Below are 19,852 nucleotides of genomic sequence, written 5' to 3'. Positions count from 1 at the left end.
TTCCAGAGGTGGACAGAATACTACAAAGAAGAGTTTGATCAGGAAGACACTGCAAGGGTAGAGGACAAGATCAAGTGGTCCAGCCTGAGCAAGAGGTGGAACCTCCATCCTATGAAGAGATCATGGATGCCATAGGTAAACTTTAAAATAATAAAGCAGCAGGAGTAGACAATATACCAGCGGAAATGATCAAACATGGTGGTGAGAGCCTCTGGATAAGTATAGCCCACCTAATCAAAAAGGTGTGGAGGGAAGAAATTTTACCAGTAGAATGGATGGAGGGACTTATATGTTCTGGTGCTCTTCCTGGGGGAGTTACTATCGCCTCCAAGGATAGGTCGACACCCATATAATGAATCTTGTGTGGAGTACAAATAGTCCCACGTTACTAGCCAAATTGTGTAGTGCTGTATTTTAAATGCCTCACGTTGCGTCAGCAAATTGTGTCGTGCTGCAAATATATAGCTCCACGTATAACGAATCTTGCACTGAGTCACCAGTATTGAGGACCAGATATCGTTCGGAATATATTTCGAGAACAGAGTCTTGTCGGGTTTTATGCTCTATTGTAGGAAATTATATGATCTCCAGCTGCATCTGCTATATAGTCGACGAATTCGCTCCTAAGTCGAAGTTGGTAACAGATAAAAGCTGATATATGAGCAGGTAAGGACAGAGAATAGGTAATCTCGATCTGACCCCACACACTACATCCACTTAGATCTGCTCCAATATCCAGGTTGATTCAATTATTTCAATGATCGTACTTGATCGGTTCTTGATAATATAGAACGTGTCAGACACAATAATTGACAGGCTTAAGAAATAATCAAACTCAGAAGACGAATTGATAAAGTGGAAATATAATATAATAAAATATATAGTTTGACAGTGCAGATGTAAAGCTTGAATTACAGATTGAGAATAGTTTAACATTAACAAAATGATCAGAAGTGTGCTTGTACTCACATGACACCATGCATGATTCAACAGAATTTTATAATTGATAAATTCAACAGTTTTTTGGAAAAATAGTGAAAACAAATTATAAAAGATTTTAAAAATTACTCAGGTCGTGGTTCTGGCAGCGGAGGATAGTTAATCAACTACAAGCTCTTATAAATTCTATATCAAATAAAATCTAGGATCTTAATGGTTATAAGCACTTGTCGGTGTGGCCATTAATTTAACAAAGGAAAATTTTATATTTTCTGCACTGTAATTTCTTTTGAAGCGAAGATTGGGGCCCCAAAATATAGAGCTCACGTGAATCCTCTTGGCGGTCATGGTTCCTTTAGATCAAATTTGTTTGATCAGTGGCCGGTCCAGGCTTCGGTTTCAGCATGTGTGGAATTTTAATTAAATATCTCCTTCACCAAAATAATTAGGGAATAATTAAATTTGAATTTCTATAATTATTGATTGATGAAATAAATTTACAAATAATAGATAAATAAGCCTAAAATATTGGCTCACAGATAAAATATATAAAAATCGAACAAAATTTCACTAATGGGTCTTTGGTAACTTTCAACAAGGTCTTAACAGTGAGGATTTTAAAAGGGAAGTGACTTGCCTTCTTCTAAGCCTTTGGCTAGAACCTTTTCTCTGAGAATCTCTGTGTAATTAATTTGCATGAAAAATTTTCCATTGGTAGAATGATTATGACGTAGGCATGATGTTAGTGGCAAGCAGTAAAATATAATTCCTTTAATTACAATAATAACTTAATTTGTATAATTTTTTAAACTGCTTAATTCTCTAGATACAGTTCCTCTATACAGTGTACATGCACTAGCATATATGATAAGGCAGGTTTGTTGTCTGATAACAGATTAACATATGATGTTTTCAAATGATCATCCCTTTTGGTGCTATTTCTATGACATATGATTGGCTTAGACTTGCCAAAGAGATTCATTCACCATGTGACTCAGTTGAATCAATAATTTATAATTTAATATTTCTATACAATTCTTATTATATTTGAAACTGTTATGATTAATTTTTGTTGCTCTTATCAGTAATACGATATTCATGCTATGACCTAGTTCGTTACAATAACATTTGACATTTTAATGTAATTTCGTGAATAATAAATAGATTTTAACAATAATACATATATTTTATTTTTTTATTTGAAATTCTTGGTCCTTTATCAATAGTTCTTAATTTTAGAAATAATATTATAGCTTGCATGAAAACCTGGTATGACATTTTATGATATATTGAGTCAGTCAGCTGTGTCTGAGCTGCTACAAAAACATCTGATCAATAGTAAACAAAAGTGTAACCTCCAAAAGTTCAATGAGCAATTCATAAATGACTTGTACTCAATTTGCAGAAAAATTATAATTTTATTAAATAATTCTCTGGAAAAAATGTGTAGTACAGAACGGTACTCTTATCTTATACTCAGCTGTTGATAAGGAAGCCTTATCGCTCGGGTGCTAACTATTCGTTTGGCAGATCTTTCATTCTATGAGGGTAATTACAATTTTCCTAGCTAATTCTCTCCTTCCATGAGATTTACTCAAAAAATTCATCACAATGTCCTATCTACAAAAAAGGAGACAAGCTTGAATGCCACAATTATAGAACAATCACCTCAGTAAATATTGTATATAAAGTTATGGCTCAAGTTATTGGTGAAAGATTGAACCCCCTATGTAGAGGAAATAATATGAGATTATCCAATGCAGGTTCCATTTCCAGCAATCCACAACAGATCAAATATTTGTCCTGCACCAAATGCTGGAAAAGTGTGTAGAGCATCAGATAGAGACATACCACCTATTTATTGACTTTGCAAGCGCCTATGATAGTGTGGATAGACGGAAGCTGTTGGAGGCTATGTATGAGTTAGGAGTTCCAGCTAAATATGTTCGCCTTGTGAAGGCTACTCTTGATGGGAAATATTGTAAAGTAGAGCTAGGGGGTGAAGTACATGAGTCTTTTGATGTAAAAAAGGCCTAAGGCAAGGAGATCCATTGTCCCCTAACCTGTTCAATTTTGTACTGCAAAAAGTTATAAAGGATTCAGAAGTAAATGAAAGAGGCAACATTTTCAATAGGATGCATCAAGTATTGGCTTTTGCAGATGACATTGATCTGGTCATGCAAAGGAAAGAGGATATGAAAAGGCTTTTTCTGAAAGTAGAGGGGAATGCCAAAAGAATGGGGCTTTCAATCAATCAGGACAAAACAAAATTTATGGTTGTGGCACCTCGGAGAACATATGCAGGAGATTTCATGGTTAATGACTATGTTTTTGAAAAAGTAGACGAGTTCATTTATCTAGGCTCCCTGATTTCCTCCAGTAATGACACCACTATAGAAGTTAAGAAAAGGATCTCCCTGGGAAATAGAGCATTTTTTTGAGTCTCCAGGGTCCCACGATCAAGACTTTTATCCAGGAAGGCAAAACTCCAAATATATAAGACAACAATTCGACCTGTATTGACATATGGTAGTGAAACCTGGATGCTCACTAGAGAGGATTGCAGAGTTTTAGCCACATTTGAGAGAAAAATTCTACATAGGATACTGGGACCAGTTAGAGAAGAAGATGGTTATAGAAGGAGATACAATCAGGAACTCTATGCCATTTCCAGGGAACCTGACATTATTGGTGTAATTAAAGGAAATGGAATAAGATGGGCAGGACATGTCCAGAGAATGGATCCGGCAAGGGCACCAAAGAATGTACTGTACTGCACAGTACAAGAAAAAAGGAAAGTGGGACGCCCAAAACTCAGATTGCTGGATGAACTGGAGAAGGACTTGAGAGAGCTGGGAATATGACAATGGAAGACGACTGCACTGGATAGAGAGAGGTGGAGACTGATTCTAGAGCAGGCCAAAACTCGACTATCAGGTTGTAGTGCCACATAATGATGATGATGATGACATGACGATATCACTGGCAAGATAATTCGACATAGTGAGCAGGAACTAAAGCTGCCACTCCCTGACATAGTAAATGCATCAATTTTCCAGGCTGTTTTTCCGCAGAGCATGAAAATCTCGAAAATTTTCCCCAAATTCGAAGGAGGTGACAGGTTGAATGCAAAGAACTATCGGCCCATAGCTAACTTGCCTATCACATCAAAGTTGATTGAAAGAGCTGTATATGACCAACTTATTGCATACCTTGAGAACAACAGCCTACTTTCAGCACACCAAGATGGATTCAGGTGGGGCCTTGGAACAGTTACAGTGATCTCCGAACTATGTAATAATATCAGCAAACACTGGGAGGAAGGTGAAACTGTTTCAGGTCTTTTTATTGACCTCCAGAAGGCATTTGACACTATTGACCTTGGCATGCTGAAACGAAAGCTCAAGATATTGAACATCAAAGGGAGAGCACTACAATGGCTGGAAGACTATCTCCTGAATCGAAAGCAATATGTTGAAATCAACCATCAGAAGCAAAACAGAATAATAAGCTATAGATCCTTTCTAAGGACAGTCTATAAAGGTGTTCCTCAATGGTCAACACTGGGGCCACTACTATTTCTGATCTACGTAAATGACTTCCCCACAGAAATCGACCATAGGAAGAACTGTATTCTCTTTGCTGACAACACCACTATCTTAATACCATCTGAAAAGCATGAAGACACCGAAGAAGTGGTGGACACAACACTCAATGAAGCAAAAGAAATATGCAAAAAACTAAATCTAACCATAAATAAGGATAAAACAGTTCACATTCGCTTCACCCCAAAAAACAGAAACATGGAGGACCAAACAAACATAGACATACCAGCACAGACAAATACTAAATTCCTGGGCATACTGATCAATAGTCACCTCAACTGGCAACACCACATTGAACTGCTGTGCAAAAAACTGTCATCTGCCATCTTTGTAATCCAAAGGATTCAAAATATCACAGAGGAGAAAACTGCATTCATGGCTTACCATTCTTTATTTGCATCTAGTTACGGCCACCAAGGTGGGCGCGATAACAAATTACTTAGTAGCTTCTACTGGTGGAGCCAGGTTGGACTGAGTGAACACAAATTGAAACGAATACACTTTTATTAATAATGGGAGGACCAGACCAACATTAAGTTGATCAAATTAATTACTCAAACAAATAAATCAAGTTCAATAGGCTACAACAAGGCGGTGTAAAACAAAGTCTTTCATACAAAGGCGGGAATCTCACTACTAGGCGGGAGCACAACTTGCTTAGTTCTATACTGTCTTTATGAATTGTACACAACAATAATAAGTCTCAGGTTGATATTGAAGTGGTATCACAGTAGTAAAACACTTGGAGTGGATTAATCGACATGAATCTAACTGGAAAACGACATGATATGTTGCAGGAAGCGGGATCAACTTTGCACTGTGAACTGAGTGAACGATGACTCGAGAACGACTCCTTCAAAGAACCCTTGGTGAACGATAGTTCAAATAGCTCTGTAGGAACTAGAGGCAGTGCTTGTAGCGGTTGCTTACTGCAACTGGTTGGCGGTAGCACATCTCATTTAAAGTATGGCATTGTGGCATGTGAATCCGCAGCCCAGACGAGTATTGATAGAGTTCGGCGATTACAGAAAACTATTCTCAGGGGGGCCCTGAGAACTATTCTAAGAAGAGATATGATGGATCACTGCAAGTCGCTCTTCATCCAGCATAACATATTCACAGTTGTCGCACTCTACATATACGAAGTAACAACCCTGGCTGTGAGGAGTAGCCCAGAATTGAGGAGAAATAGACATGCCCACAACACAAGAAATGGAGCCGACATTAAACTCCAGCAGCATCGACTCACAAAAATCAGCATGTCGCCGGCCTACTCTGGGGCCCGACTCTTCAACACTCTGCCCAAGGAGCTTAAGGCAATTCAGGACTACGGTGCCTCTACTAAAGGTCTGAAGAACTACTTGATCATGAGGCCCTACTATGCATTGGCAGAGTTCTTAGACGACCATACATACCAGCATCATAGACCGTGAATCCCCGTTGATTGGGAAGAAATTTGACAATTCCCGGGTCAACGACCATGGAGAAGACTACAACAAGTAAGTAACAGGTAACAAGTAAGTAACAGGGGACTTTGAAACATATAGAAAACTTGAAATTAGGGTACCTTAATTTTTTTTTGGGAAGCAATACTTTCCTTACCTATGGTAATAGGGCAAGGAAAGGAATAATGACTCAGTTATTCTAACCAGAATTCTTAGCCAGATTTTTTGGCTCGCGCAAGCCTCAAGCCACCTTTCACACGCAGCGATTCAACTGGGCAAACTGGCTTGCGCAAGCCGGGCCCCCCCGGAAAATTTTGAAAATGTACCCTCCATTTGGTGTGATTTCACGCAATTTCGACTTGAAAACAAACATTCCATTCAAGTTTGTTTGGTGATCAGTAGGCCACTTATTATTGAAATTTTTCCTTGAAAATTTCATAGACCTATGGGCTTTTGGTTAAAAAAATTGAATTTTATTAGTCATTCAATTGTTAAAAAAATTAGTGATTTTGTAGAAGGCCTACTCATTATTAAATAAGCTAGAATGCTTAAATTTTGGCTCCAATAAACTTTTTCAACCAACTTTATAGGCTTAGTTTTACTTGATTAACATTTTCTCAATTTCATATGATTTCTACTTGAGTGATAAAACTTACATTGTTTTTATGGGGGGTGTAATATTTTATTTTTCAAATACTAGGGGGATGTGTTCCTCCTGTCCACGGTAGAAACTACGCACATACATCATTACTGTGAATTTTTTGGGGGTACCGTTCTCTCTAGAAGAAGCTGCTGGAGCTTTGTTTAAGAATATGCATAAAACCGTTAGAAAATAATTGATTACAAAATCTAAATGAATTTAGGTCAATGACACTAATGACCATTGAAGACTGACAGCAATTGATAAGGTACTGTCAATGATACCTGAATTGATACCTGAATTGATACCTGAATTTTTATACCTCAATGATACCTGAATTTTTATGGGGGGTGTAATATATTTTTTTTCAAATACTAGGGGGATGTGTTCCTCCTGTCCACGGTAGAAACTACGCACATACATCATTACTGTGAATTTTTTGGGGGTACCGTTCTCTCTAGAAGAAGCTGCTGGAGCTTTGTTTAAGAATATGCATAAAACCGTTAGAAAATAATTGATTACAAAATCTAAATGAATTTAGGTCAATGACACTAATGACCATTGAAGACTGACAGCAATTGATAAGGTACTGTCAATGATACCTGAATTGATACCTGAATTGATACCTGAATTTTTATACCTCAATGATACCTGAATTTTTATGGGGGGTGTAATATATTTTTTTTCAAATACTAGGGGGATGTGTTCCTCCTGTCCACGGTAGAAACTACGCACATACATCATTACTGTGAATTTTTTGGGGGTACCGTTCTCTCTAGAAGAAGCTGCTGGAGCTTTGTTTAAGAATATGCATAAAACCGTTAGAAAATAATTGATTACAAAATCTAAATGAATTTAGGTCAATGACACTAATGACCATTGAAGACTGACAGCATTGATAAGGTACTGTCAATGATACCTGAATTGATACCTGAATTGATACCTGAATTTTTATACCTCAATGATACCTGAATTTTTATGGGGGGTGTAATATATTTTTTTTCAAATACTAGGGGGATGTGTTCCTCCTGTCCACGGTAGAAACTACGCACATACATCATTACTGTGAATTTTTTGGGGGTACCGTTCTCTCTAGAAGAAGCTGCTGGAGCTTTGTTTAAGAATATGCATAAAACCGTTAGAAAATAAGCGATTACAAAATCTAAATGAATTTAGGTCAATGACACTAATGACCATTGAAGACTGACAACAATTGATAAGGTACTGTCAATGATACCTGAATTGAGAATAGAAATTTTTTTAATGATACAATAATAAAGTTAATGCTGAAAAATTCAATCTTAATGATTTTAAAAAGAGTAATAACAAATGACAATGAGATGTAGATAATACAGAGCAATAATAGAGCAATATAATAGAGCAAATACTAGAGCAATATAAGCTATATTGAATTTATTTCTTCATAATAATAGATGGTAAAAAGTAAAATAACTGTGAAGTGTTATCTGTAGTTTCTCTATCCCCTGCTATCTAGTCCCTACACACTAGAACTAAAGTGAACTATCTCGCACTTTAGACCATTCACTGTCTCCAAGAAAGTAGCTCATTATTATTATCATCATTGCTACTGCAGTGCTATTCTCTCATCTCTTATAATTTATTATATTTCTCGACTTACATAGTACAATATAATGAAAATATGGCATTAGATGCTAATTCTTGTGGCTTATCCAGCCACAAAAAAATTCAGGTTCCATTTGGGGGGGGGGTACATCCCCATAGCCCCCCCCCTGGGTACGACACTGAATGCAAATGATTGAGCACATCGCAGAGCCGCTTGGAAGATCATTCTCGAAAATGTCCACCAGAATGCCGTTATTCTTTCAAGTGACAAGGCACATTTTCATTTATTGGGAATTGTGAATAAACAATTCTACCGTTATTGGACAGCCAATAATCCACAGAACTAAAGGAAGTCATCCAACAAGAAATTGAAGTTATTGCAGAAGTTGAGCGAACAATGAAAAATTTTTAGAATTACCGTAGGTCAAGTGAGTGTGTGAAAAGTAACGAAGAATATTTGGATTACATAATCTCAAAATAAAAAAAACTTTGTGAGTAATCTATGTAATTCACTGTAAATTGCAAAATTTGATCTTTCATTTTGATTATTACATGTTTTAATTGTACGAAACACACTTCAATTATTATCCGTAAAAATCATCAAGTTTTTATGCCGGACTCTGTACTATGACTGTATTGCTCTCATATAATTCTCCAGTTTAAACTTCGTTGTTTAAAATTTTATCATTATCATTTTCTAGTTTTAGTTTAAGGTCTATAGTGAATTTATCTGAAAAAAATGTAAACAATCTTGCTTTTCCAACTACCGTACTACACCTTTTCCAACTGTATTGGAGAAATTATAAATTTAATGTAATTGATAATTATAGTCATTTGTATTTGAGAAAACGTCAGATGTAAATTAGAATAGTGAATTTTATGTGAGAAAGTATCATTTCAATTTGAGAACATACGATCTGAAATCGAGAAGTTGTCAGTTGTAATTGGGAAATGTTTAAAAAAAATCTGGTGTGGCGCTCTCACACTATTTCCTTGCCGTTATGAAAATTGATCACCTGACGCTAGTGTACGCGCATCTCAAGTCTACTTATAAACAAATATCTGAGCCAGTTGGTGACAGGACAATAACGCTGGAGACATACGAGGTCTGCTATCTCTTCATAGTGAATCATTTAATAGAATCAACAGTTTGCAATTGGATAATCTCATTTTCTCGAATTTTGAGCTTATTTTCAATTTTAGGTGGAAATGTTACTGAACATTAATAGTAGAGATTTTCATGTTCAATCTTTTCCACTAGAAATTTTTTGTTTAAATTGTATCTGAAGCCTGATAATTGGGAATCTAAAATCAAACTTTGCATAGATGGGGCGGAGCTCCTAAAATTTTTACAGATATGGGACTTGTAGCAGTTGATAGAGCTTATCACTAACTATTCTAGGTATAAATTTAATCAAAATCGTTGGAGCCGTTTTCGAGAAAATCGCGAAAACCCCGTTTTTGACAACATTTTTGCCATTTTAGCCGCCATCTTGAATCGCATTTGATCGAAACTGTTCGTGTCGGATCCTCATATTGTAAGGACCTTAAGTTCCAAATTTCAAGTCATTCCGTTGATTGGGAGATGAGATATCGTGTACACAGACGCACATACGCTCATAAGCTGCGTACACATATTCGCGCTTCCAACCCGCACCGAGCACACTCCTCCCTCGTACCGCCCTCGTACCACCATCGAACCACAGTCGCACCGCCCACGCACCCATCATGAACGTTACGGAATATGTGTACGCAGCTTTAGATCTTCTCGCGTTCCCCAGTCGAACCACTCTTGCTCGCCGGTCGATCATCAATCGCTCTGCTGGAGTGACGTTCGGTGCGTACAGACTTTCGTTCTGCTCCAAGACCGAACGTCACTCCAGCAGAGCGATTGATGATCGACCGGCGAGCAACAGTGGTTCGACCGGGGAACGCGAGAAGATCTAACATCTTCCGTAACGTTCATGATGGGACCGTGGGCGGAGCGACTGTGGTTCGATGGTGGTACGAGGGCGGTACGAGAGCAGTACGAGGGAGGAGCGTGCTCGGTGCGGGTTGGAAGCGCGAATATGTGTACGCAGCTTAACACATACACACACATACACACACACACACACACACACACACACACAACACACACACACACACACACCACACACACACACACACACACACTCGGTGCGGGTTGGAAGCGCGAATATGTGTACGCAGCTTAACACATACACACACACACACACACACACACACACACACACACAAAAAAAAACACTTTTCTTTTTTTAAGAACCTTGAAACGTTTAGAAATTCAGAAATTGGGGTAGCCTACCTTAATTTTTATCGGAAAATATTTTCCCTACCTATGGTAATAGGGCAAGGAAAGTAGAAAAAATACTTATATTTTCCGTAACTGGACTCATATAAAATAATATGATAATATATTTATTTAATATTCGAATAAAACGTTTAGTTTTTGAAGAAAAATGACTTTCAAGCCCCAAAATCCATTGACTAATATATTGCCGAATTGTTTGATCAAGAAATTCAATTGATTGATGATGAAGTTCAATGGCACCGTAAACACATTTTAGTCATAATTGGCTCAGGCCTAATGAGTTCTGAGTGAATTAAGCACAACTCATCATTGCTATCATTCTGTCATTACTCCATAATTATTTAGATTTTTACTAGTAATATTAGAACTAGGTAGGCTACTATTATTTAGATTTTTACTAATATTATCAGTCCTTTGACTATTAGTAATAATTGCAGATAATAAATCATTGTCAGTTGCTAAGAGTTTAAATTATTTGCCAAAATACCAGAAGAGACGCTTTGTTCCGTGCATTCCAAAGCTTCAATAGATGGTAACCATGATATGTGGTTGACCTTACATGGAAGAGAAATAGGTGCAATTAAATTCAAATTTGAAAAATGGTCTTTCACCATTTATTTATATATAATTTATGACTGGCATGAGGAAAAAACATCAAAAATATTATAATTCACACACTTAATATTGTAGGTGCTTGTCATTGAAATGAAAAAAAAAGAAATGCTTGCCAGTCAATGGTTCTATCAAAATATAAATAATGAAAAAATTACACTTAATTAGTTCGTGATAGATTTCTGCCTTTCTTCAAGGTTGGCTTTAGGAGATTCTCAAAGTGAACAATATTGAGCTTATAGGAGATTCAAAAAGTTTTATAAAACACTTCCTTTCGGTGGAAGGAGAATAAACTTGTTTTTATTACACAGCTAATATAATGTGTCAAGATATCATACATTGATTTGTGATGATGCTATAATAGTAGTCAACCTGATACAAGTTGTGAATGCATTTTTCATGTTTATCTCTTGCTACTGATCTCATTTTGCAAAATCTACTTTGGCCAAGACTTGTGAACTGTTGGTGTGCGATTTTGCTAAATTCAACAATGGAAAGGGACGAAGAGCTGTTTAAACTGAAACTTCATTATCTTCTATTTTGTGCAGGCAAGTACTGTACTCCGATAAAAACTATTATTTACGTTCAATCTTTTTGTATTTATTATTATAATAACTATCCATATTATATTTTGAAATCACCATGTGAGCTTCACGCTTATCTTGAAGTTAGTCCTCTTGGTTCATTATTGGCTATGAAAATACTAGTAGTTCTGTGAACAGTAGACACACAGTTTTCTCATCCACAAGTATCTGGTGTCACCTGTTCACCGGCTCCTCCAGACATCTGTGTATGCATGCAAATACTAATCCATTTGTCAGCTGATTGAACTTTTTAACATCAAAAAGAAATTTATTTCGAAGTGAAAAGTGTAAATTTAAAGTATTGTGCCTATTATAACCTTATAGTGTCCGTTTTCCCAATGTTTCCCATAAGGGCACTTTGGACTATATACGGCGAGGTGGAACTACCCTTGGGTCTCCCCACCATTGAAAGCCATACGCTAATAATAATAATAATAATAGCTGATTGATTATGAATAATATTCTATAGTCTAATTCAAATCAAATCAAATCAAATTTATTTTCCATTTTCAAGACAAAAATACAATTGAATGATAACATGCTATTATGCAATATTGTATACAAAATAATACACTTAATACAATACAGGAAAAAAACCTGCTAAGGCATAAGCCTGAGCGCAGGTAAGTTGCAAATAAACTTATCTAGTGCATCTTAATAATAGGAATATTTTATTATTTGTGATTATGATAAAGCTCAATGAAGATAATGGAAAAGAATGCTCAAAAAAGAGAAATAATGAGATGGAATGACCAAAAACAGAGAAAAAACAAAAAGGAATGAAATGAAAAAAAACGACGACAATGCCTTGATGAAAAAATTATTATTGATTGACAATGGAGAATATGATAATATAATAATTTACTGAGGGTAACGTGCCATGCATAACGGAAATGTGAAGGAAGGGAATATGGATTCGGAGACAATGTAATTCATTTACGGTAGAAGTTAAAGACTGATGCACACCTAGAAAATATTTAATAGTGACGAATTGGATATTATCCATTCATCAATTTTTTGATCAACTTTTTTGTTATTATACTTTGAATGAATTTAGTTGGAATGTTAACCAATCTATTGGCTATGAAACTGAGTTGTCTATCGCAAACCAACAGTCTAGATCTAGCAGCTGAAAACGTTATGGATGTTTCTCTTAAACTGTAGTGTGTTCTTCGTAGATGGAAGTTATCTTTATATCTATTCATATAAAGAATAATATTTTTAATGTACAACTGTTTTATTGTGAGTACACCAAACTCATAGAAAAGGGCATTGCTAGGATAGCACCTTGGTTTACCCAATATGGCTTTAATGAGATATTTTTGAACAACGTGTAATTTATTCAAATGCGCGTTCAAAGCTCCACCCCAGGCTTTGATGCCATACTGCAGGACACTTTGTGCGTAGGCATAATAAATCATTTTTGCAAGTTCTAGATTTTTCAGTCTACTGATACTATGAAACTTGTAAATAAGAAACTTGAGCCGATTACATAAATTATTTATCTGTGCATCCCTTCTCAAGTGAGGGTCCAACATTATGCCTAAAAATTTACTTTTTTCGCATTTATTATTTTTGGACAATTACAAATATTATCTCTATTGCATGATAATGAATGGATACGTAAAGTCTCGTTTCTATCAGGTTGTCCTGCCAAGTTGGGTGAGAAAGTCATGGAGAGGCTTTTTTTAGAATTTAGTGTTAATGTGTGTCTATCTAGAAAGGACTTTATTTTGTTTAACCCCGATTCACTACTTTTGATTATATCATGCCAAGCGTTTCCCGCCTAATCCTATCTTCCTAATTAATCCTATCTTCAGAGTAGATATATAAAGTGATATCGGAGTATGAAGGGAATTACTTTTCCTTTCATATTATCCTTGAAATGCAAAATTTCAAAAACCTTGTGTACCTATACACATCGACGCGCAGTTAAAAAAGAAATATTCCTGCCAAATCTCATAGAATTATATCAACGTGTTTGGCCGTAGATGCATTACATACCGTACATACAGACAAACGAAAATCCGAGTTAAAACATAGACTGCGTTCGGTCAAAAAGACCAACTTAAAGTTAGGTACTCAAACAAAATAAAAACATTGAATCTGTCTTGTATTAACCTGATCTTCAATAATAGAAAAATCGTTTCCTCAATGATTTTCTATTTTAGCCTATAAATTTACTCCTGGGAACGATTAGTTTACTATTCAAGTATTATTCAAATTTATTCATCATATAACATCACAAACACAGTAAACTATTAAAATGCAATGTGAAAATGAATCAAACTACAATATTATTGTACAAAAATAGTAACTCACTAAAACAGCTAGCTCAAGCATGGGAGAAATGATTTTATCAATAGAAGTTTCTCACGCTTTCTTAGCTGAAATGTTTATTGTCAATTATTTCAGTTCAATAATTGAATGGTGGAAATGGTGAAACAATATAAATAACTTATCATTTTACTTCTTAAACTGTTCTAGTAGGCTATATGTCACATTACTCTTGGTTTTAATCTAGTTATCTGTAACTTGGTGGAATTTAACGCTGGCGTAAACTGCTTCCATTTATGGAAATTTGGCAAAAACCCATTTCTGAAATTCTGTTTTTTCACACAAATCAAACGATATAGGTAATTATATTAATTAATCCAGTTGTAGTATGAAACTTGGAACAACTTTAACTGTAATTTTAAGCCTATTGCCTATAAGCCTAGTCTTAACCCATTGCTTACTACCTTTTTTAACTTTTTATCACGCTATTTAAGATCTAAATTTATTTTCGACATCCTGATACCCATCCAATTACCTCAAGGCATCATATTTGGTCCATTCATATTCCTGTGCTACATCATAGGTATGTCTGGCGTGGTCCACGATCAAGCTTTGGTTTGTCTTAATGCGGATGATTCAAATATAATTTTCTCTGGAAAATCAGTTGAGGATGTTGTTTAAGCACATAATTATGTGCTGCATCGATAATCATTAATCGGAGCGATTAATGATTACCTGAATGGCTATAATCTTGTCCTTAATACAAGAAAATCGATGGTTGTTCCATTTTTAACAAGACAGAGTAGGAACCAGTCAGTGTGTCCAAATGTAGCTATAAATTGTGAAATTTTAGAAACTAAAAATAGTACGAAATTCTTGGGTGTGTTATTCTTGTGTGATAGTAATCTCTCATGTCATGTCATGTCATGAGAAATATATCTCCGGGTCTTTATGCTCTGAGACAAATGTCCAACGTGTGTAGTATCCCAACACTAAAGCTACGGTAGTATACTATGCTGTAATACATGCATATTTAGCATATGGTGCAGCACATATGTGCATAATATATGGCAGCACGAGTAAAAGAAATTTGGATGAAATTCTTAAACAGCAGAAGCAGGCAATTAGAATAATGTTTAATCTCAGAAGAAGCGACTCTCAGTAAGATCACTGTTCTTTGAACTTGGGATTTTAACAATTTATTATGGTCAATACCTATATATTCGATGTGATCATGCTTTTCAGGAAGCATTCCAATGTAGAATTAAGAAATCAGACTCACAGCTATAATAGGCTACCCGTTATGGCCTAATTACTGAGAGACATATTATATAGATTGGATCTTTTTGAGAAAAAACAATTTTCAAAGGAAGAAATTTTTTTATAAATTTACCAGGCAATTTGAAGTCAATCAAAGGCATCAAAATATTCGGTAAAAATTTGAAGGAATACTGGTAAGCTTATCTCTGTATTCTTTGCAGAAGTTTGACAACAGCGATCGTTGATTTAGTTTGAATTTTATTTATGTACAAACTATAGTTAAGACTTATAAGTAATTTCAAACTGACGCTATTCATATGTATTTGTACATGTCTGATGAATAGAGATTTTTCTATTCTATTCTTCTGATTATCAACATCTAAGATTACAATTCGGGTGGAATAACAGAATGCAATTCAATTGTAAATTATTCAATAGGTTTTAGGCTACCGGTCAATTGTAAACACTCAAAGCGATTGACAATCTTCAAATATAATAATTCCAGTTTATTCTCCATTATTATTGACCAGAAATTTATATTTCTAGGAGCTGCACCAATGCTTCTATTCACCAACACATTTGCAAAGCAGCTAGGGTTTTCTGCTCTCACAGTTGGATCAATATTCACATCAATGCAAATTGCTAGAGTGATTGGAAAACTCGTTTTTGGTGCTCTGACAGATAAACTTCAAGCTCACAAACAGATAGCTCTGATGATGTACATTCCACCCCTACAAAAAGAAATATTCTCGGAAATCTATTGCGGTAGCTCGATGAATATTTTCTTGAAAGTGTGCTCATCGAAAGATTTTAATAAGAAGAGCACTTGTGATTCAGAAGCAACAGATTTCAATTTCGCCACATCGTCAATACGCTGTCAGGTAATTTCAGTTTTCTTATAATTTTGAATATTGCCTTATTGTGTTGAGTAGAGAATTAAAGTTACTCTCATTTCCAGAAATGATTAATAAGACTTCGCAATCCTTTCCATCCCAGTGTTGTTCCTCAATAAAATGACTTTCAATTATTGCATTTATCTTCAAAGTTACCTATGTTACATTTCCACTAACTTATCTATCAAGGTAGCCTATTATTATGAATGAACACAGAAATGTGTTATATGTATATGTATTATGATGTGATCGAACACAGACATTATTAAAAATCTCAGTACGGTACCTAGATTAATTTAAGCCGTAGGCATCTTCCATAAATTTAGGCCTACGTGTGAATTATTTTTCTTGTCTGACTAGAGGAATTCAATAAGCTTGTAATAATTGCTGTTCAACTTCTTGTCACACAATTCATACAGAGAGAGAGATAGGCTTTAGTATGATTTAGGAGAAATCATTTATGATGCATTGGCAAAAACTGTGTCTTGCACTTTTTTGGTTTGTAGGACTTTAATAGACGTTTTTGGTTGTGCAAAAATTTCATTTTATTCTGGTTAACAATATTAGCCGACGTTGTAACATATTTATTTGCGAGTTTTAGATGCAGTGTATTGTGAATCAAGATTTGTATAGAACTGAATGTAGAAATGCAGGACCACCAACAACAAATATATGCAAACTTTTCCAAAAAGGGAATGCAGATATTTCAACTGATAGAATATCTCTTGATGGATTTTCTGAATGGAATGACGTGTCAGTCTTGGCCAATGAAGCTCTGCATCTCAAAACTGATCTAACAAGTTCATTTAAAAGGATGGAAGTCTTAGTGAGTATACAGTTGTTTATTTTCTCTTTCTCATCTCTATTTAGATGAAGCTGTCAAAAGTTTATAATATTATGGATCAGTATTGTGATTAATCAACTGATTAGGCTATAAATATGGTAGCATATCTTATTAATAATGGTGATTCGTTAGAGTTGTGACTGATGTTATTGGATTTGTGAAAAATATAAGATTTTTCAACAATGAAAACACATTACCGTAACTTATTATACTTTCTCAGAATTCTTGTCAAGAGTCGTAACTGAAAAACAATCATAGAATCAGTAGGCCTTATCAATTTGCCTTCTCCAAATAATCATCATAAATGTATATGGCATGAGAAAATATGAAAATCAGCAACTTTATTATTATTCCTTATTGATATATACAATAAGTACATCATCAGAATGATAGGGAGAGAAGAAATAAGGTAATATTGTGCTATTCCTCTCCCAAATTTAGATAAGGGTGGGGTAAACTAGCCCACGTTGGGACAATCCTGCGTTGGGACACTTAAAGTTGTGGGAAATTAGTGAGTGTAAGGTTGGCAACAACTGCGATGTTTATCAGCTGTTTATAGCCTCAATTACATACATAATAATTTCAACTGTAGCACCCAAAGACCTTAAAGATATATAGACCCACAATGCCTATGCCTTCCCAATGTGATAACTCTTACTTGAAATTGAAGGCCGCCATTGGGGTATTTTAGCACGAGATATTATATAAATATATTTGTAATACTATAGATCACAAAGGCATTGGTGATTTTTTACATTCTACATTTTACATTTTTTAACATGTAATAATCTTATGGGTTGCCCCCTCAATGGCGGATTTCAATTCCAAGTATGACACTAACGCTGCATGTGAGTCTATGCATCTTTAAGGTCTTTGGTAGCACCAGTTATTAAGAAAATATTAAAAACATGTTTTTTTAACCTCAAAGTTTTCTTTTTGTGAAGAGGAATTTTAATTTTTACTTTAAAAATTTACCATTAAAGGTAAGTCTCACAGCTAATATGCATTCCGTATTATTTTATAAATAATTTAACATGTAGAACATTATTTTACTCTTATTTTTAATCCAGTTATTCTGTCTAAAACAAAGCCATGACCATCTGCCCACCTTGGGACAGCCAACATTGGGACACTGCAATCATGATATATGCTCATTTTATAATGATGAGCATCGCTTCTAAAACTTATTTTACTGATATGTAGGCTACAAATCAATGAAATAAGTTATAAATAAATATGATTTTTGATTATAGCCTGTAATGTAGCTTCAGAGGTAGCCTATTACAAATACCCCCCTCTTGACATAAAAAAATTTTACTGTTTGAAAAATTTAAAAAAAAATTTACATTGACCCTAATGAAAATTGTTGAAATTTAAATTTGAGAACAGTAACAATTTTTTCTAGAAAAACAATACATGTCATCCAAAAATATTGAAAATTATTATAAAAATTCATCAATAGCGTTTGTTATATGTTTCCAAACAATATCTCAAAATATGGAATATCAATATTACTTTTGATTTAGCTTTATAATTTAAAGAAAAATATCTCAACAGAAAGTTTAATATGTAAAGAATATCTTTTTGAAATTGCACATAAATTTAATAGATAGAAAATTTAATTTTTATTGCATAAAAAAATTTAGTATGTTGAATGAAAAATTTATTATTATTATTTATTTTTTTTTTAAATGAATTGCTGAATTGTTACATTTAATTTTCACATAAAATTTCAATAAATCAAAAAATGTTCATTTCTTTCACTATTGACGCGGTTGATTTTATTGATGCACATTTTGGAAAACAGTCCGTTAAGGCACTCAGTATGATTTTCAGTTAAGTGTGACTCCAATGTGATGACGTTAAGTGTTGGGCTGATCTGGATGCACATAGTGTTGAGCTGATACTTGTAGTCGACTGATGCATATCAAACTCGATACAGGTGACATCTCAGTTAGCATTGCTTCATGTTTGTAGTAGACGGCTGCATTCCAAACTTGATACCGGTGACATCTCAGTTAGCATTGCTTCATGTTTGTAGTAGATGGCTGCATTCCAAATTCAATACAGAGTCACATAAATTTTGTATCATATTTGTAATTATACAATGTACATTTCAGGCTTGAAATGACAATGTAATTCGTTTTTTGGAAAAGAGATAGATGCTGCATACAGGATTAATTTAGGTGAGGATTAATTTAGGTAAGGTTTGGTTTTTTGATATTTTCAGCTTTCAAGGTTTAGAGTTCTGCATACAGGAATAATTTAGGAGAGGATTTTTTGAATCAATTCTTTCATGATACTGTGACTGTTCTTCTGAATTCAAAGTTGTGAATGTGAACATGGATGGCAATTACCTCCAGGTAATGCAGTAGTGTTGAAGTTTGAGATACAGAGTCAGCAATAAGCATTGGCATTGCTATTGGCGTATGCTTTGGTGTCGGCTTTGGCATCGGCGTTGATATTGGCATTGGCGCAGGCATTGGCATTGGCGCAGGCATTGGCATTAGCATTGGCGCAGATTTTGGCATTGGCGTAGCTATTGGCATTGGCATCAGCACAGGCATCGGCGTAGATATTGGCATTGGAATCAGCATTGGTGCAGATTTTGGCATCAGCATTGGCGCAGATATTGGCGTAGATATTGGCGTTGGCGCAGGCATCGGCGTAGATTTTGGCGTAGTTATTGATGTTGATATTGGTGTTGACATTGGCGTAGTCATTGGTGTAGGCCGCAGCGCAGATTTTGGCGTAGATATTGGCGTAGTTATGTCACACTAGTTCGAAAATCACCCAAATGTTCTTAACACTCTTCATGGCGTTCACTTGTTACTGAT

The 19,852-nt window shown here is 35.1% G+C and overlaps 1 protein-coding gene across 1 annotated transcript in view; it reads left to right on the top strand.

The window, feature by feature from the left end:
* The first annotated feature begins 6,024 nt into the window (after positions 1-6,024).
* The window catches only part of LOC111048964 (major facilitator superfamily domain-containing protein 6-A-like), a 66,929-nt gene continuing 53,101 nt past the window's right edge, over positions 6,025-19,852 (top strand). The window contains exons 1-2 of the mRNA XM_039433283.1: positions 6,025-6,043; positions 15,825-16,085. Coding sequence (XP_039289217.1) covers positions 6,025-6,043; positions 15,825-16,085 — 280 coding nt within the window. The remainder of the gene's footprint in view (positions 6,044-15,824; positions 16,086-19,852) is intronic.

This window comes from Nilaparvata lugens, chromosome 1 (assembly GCF_014356525.2).
Source record: "Nilaparvata lugens isolate BPH chromosome 1, ASM1435652v1, whole genome shotgun sequence".
NCBI classification, from domain to species: Eukaryota; Metazoa; Arthropoda; class Insecta; order Hemiptera; family Delphacidae; genus Nilaparvata; species Nilaparvata lugens.
Note: the sequence above shows the minus strand (reverse complement) of the source record. Positions and strands in the feature narration are given on the sequence as shown.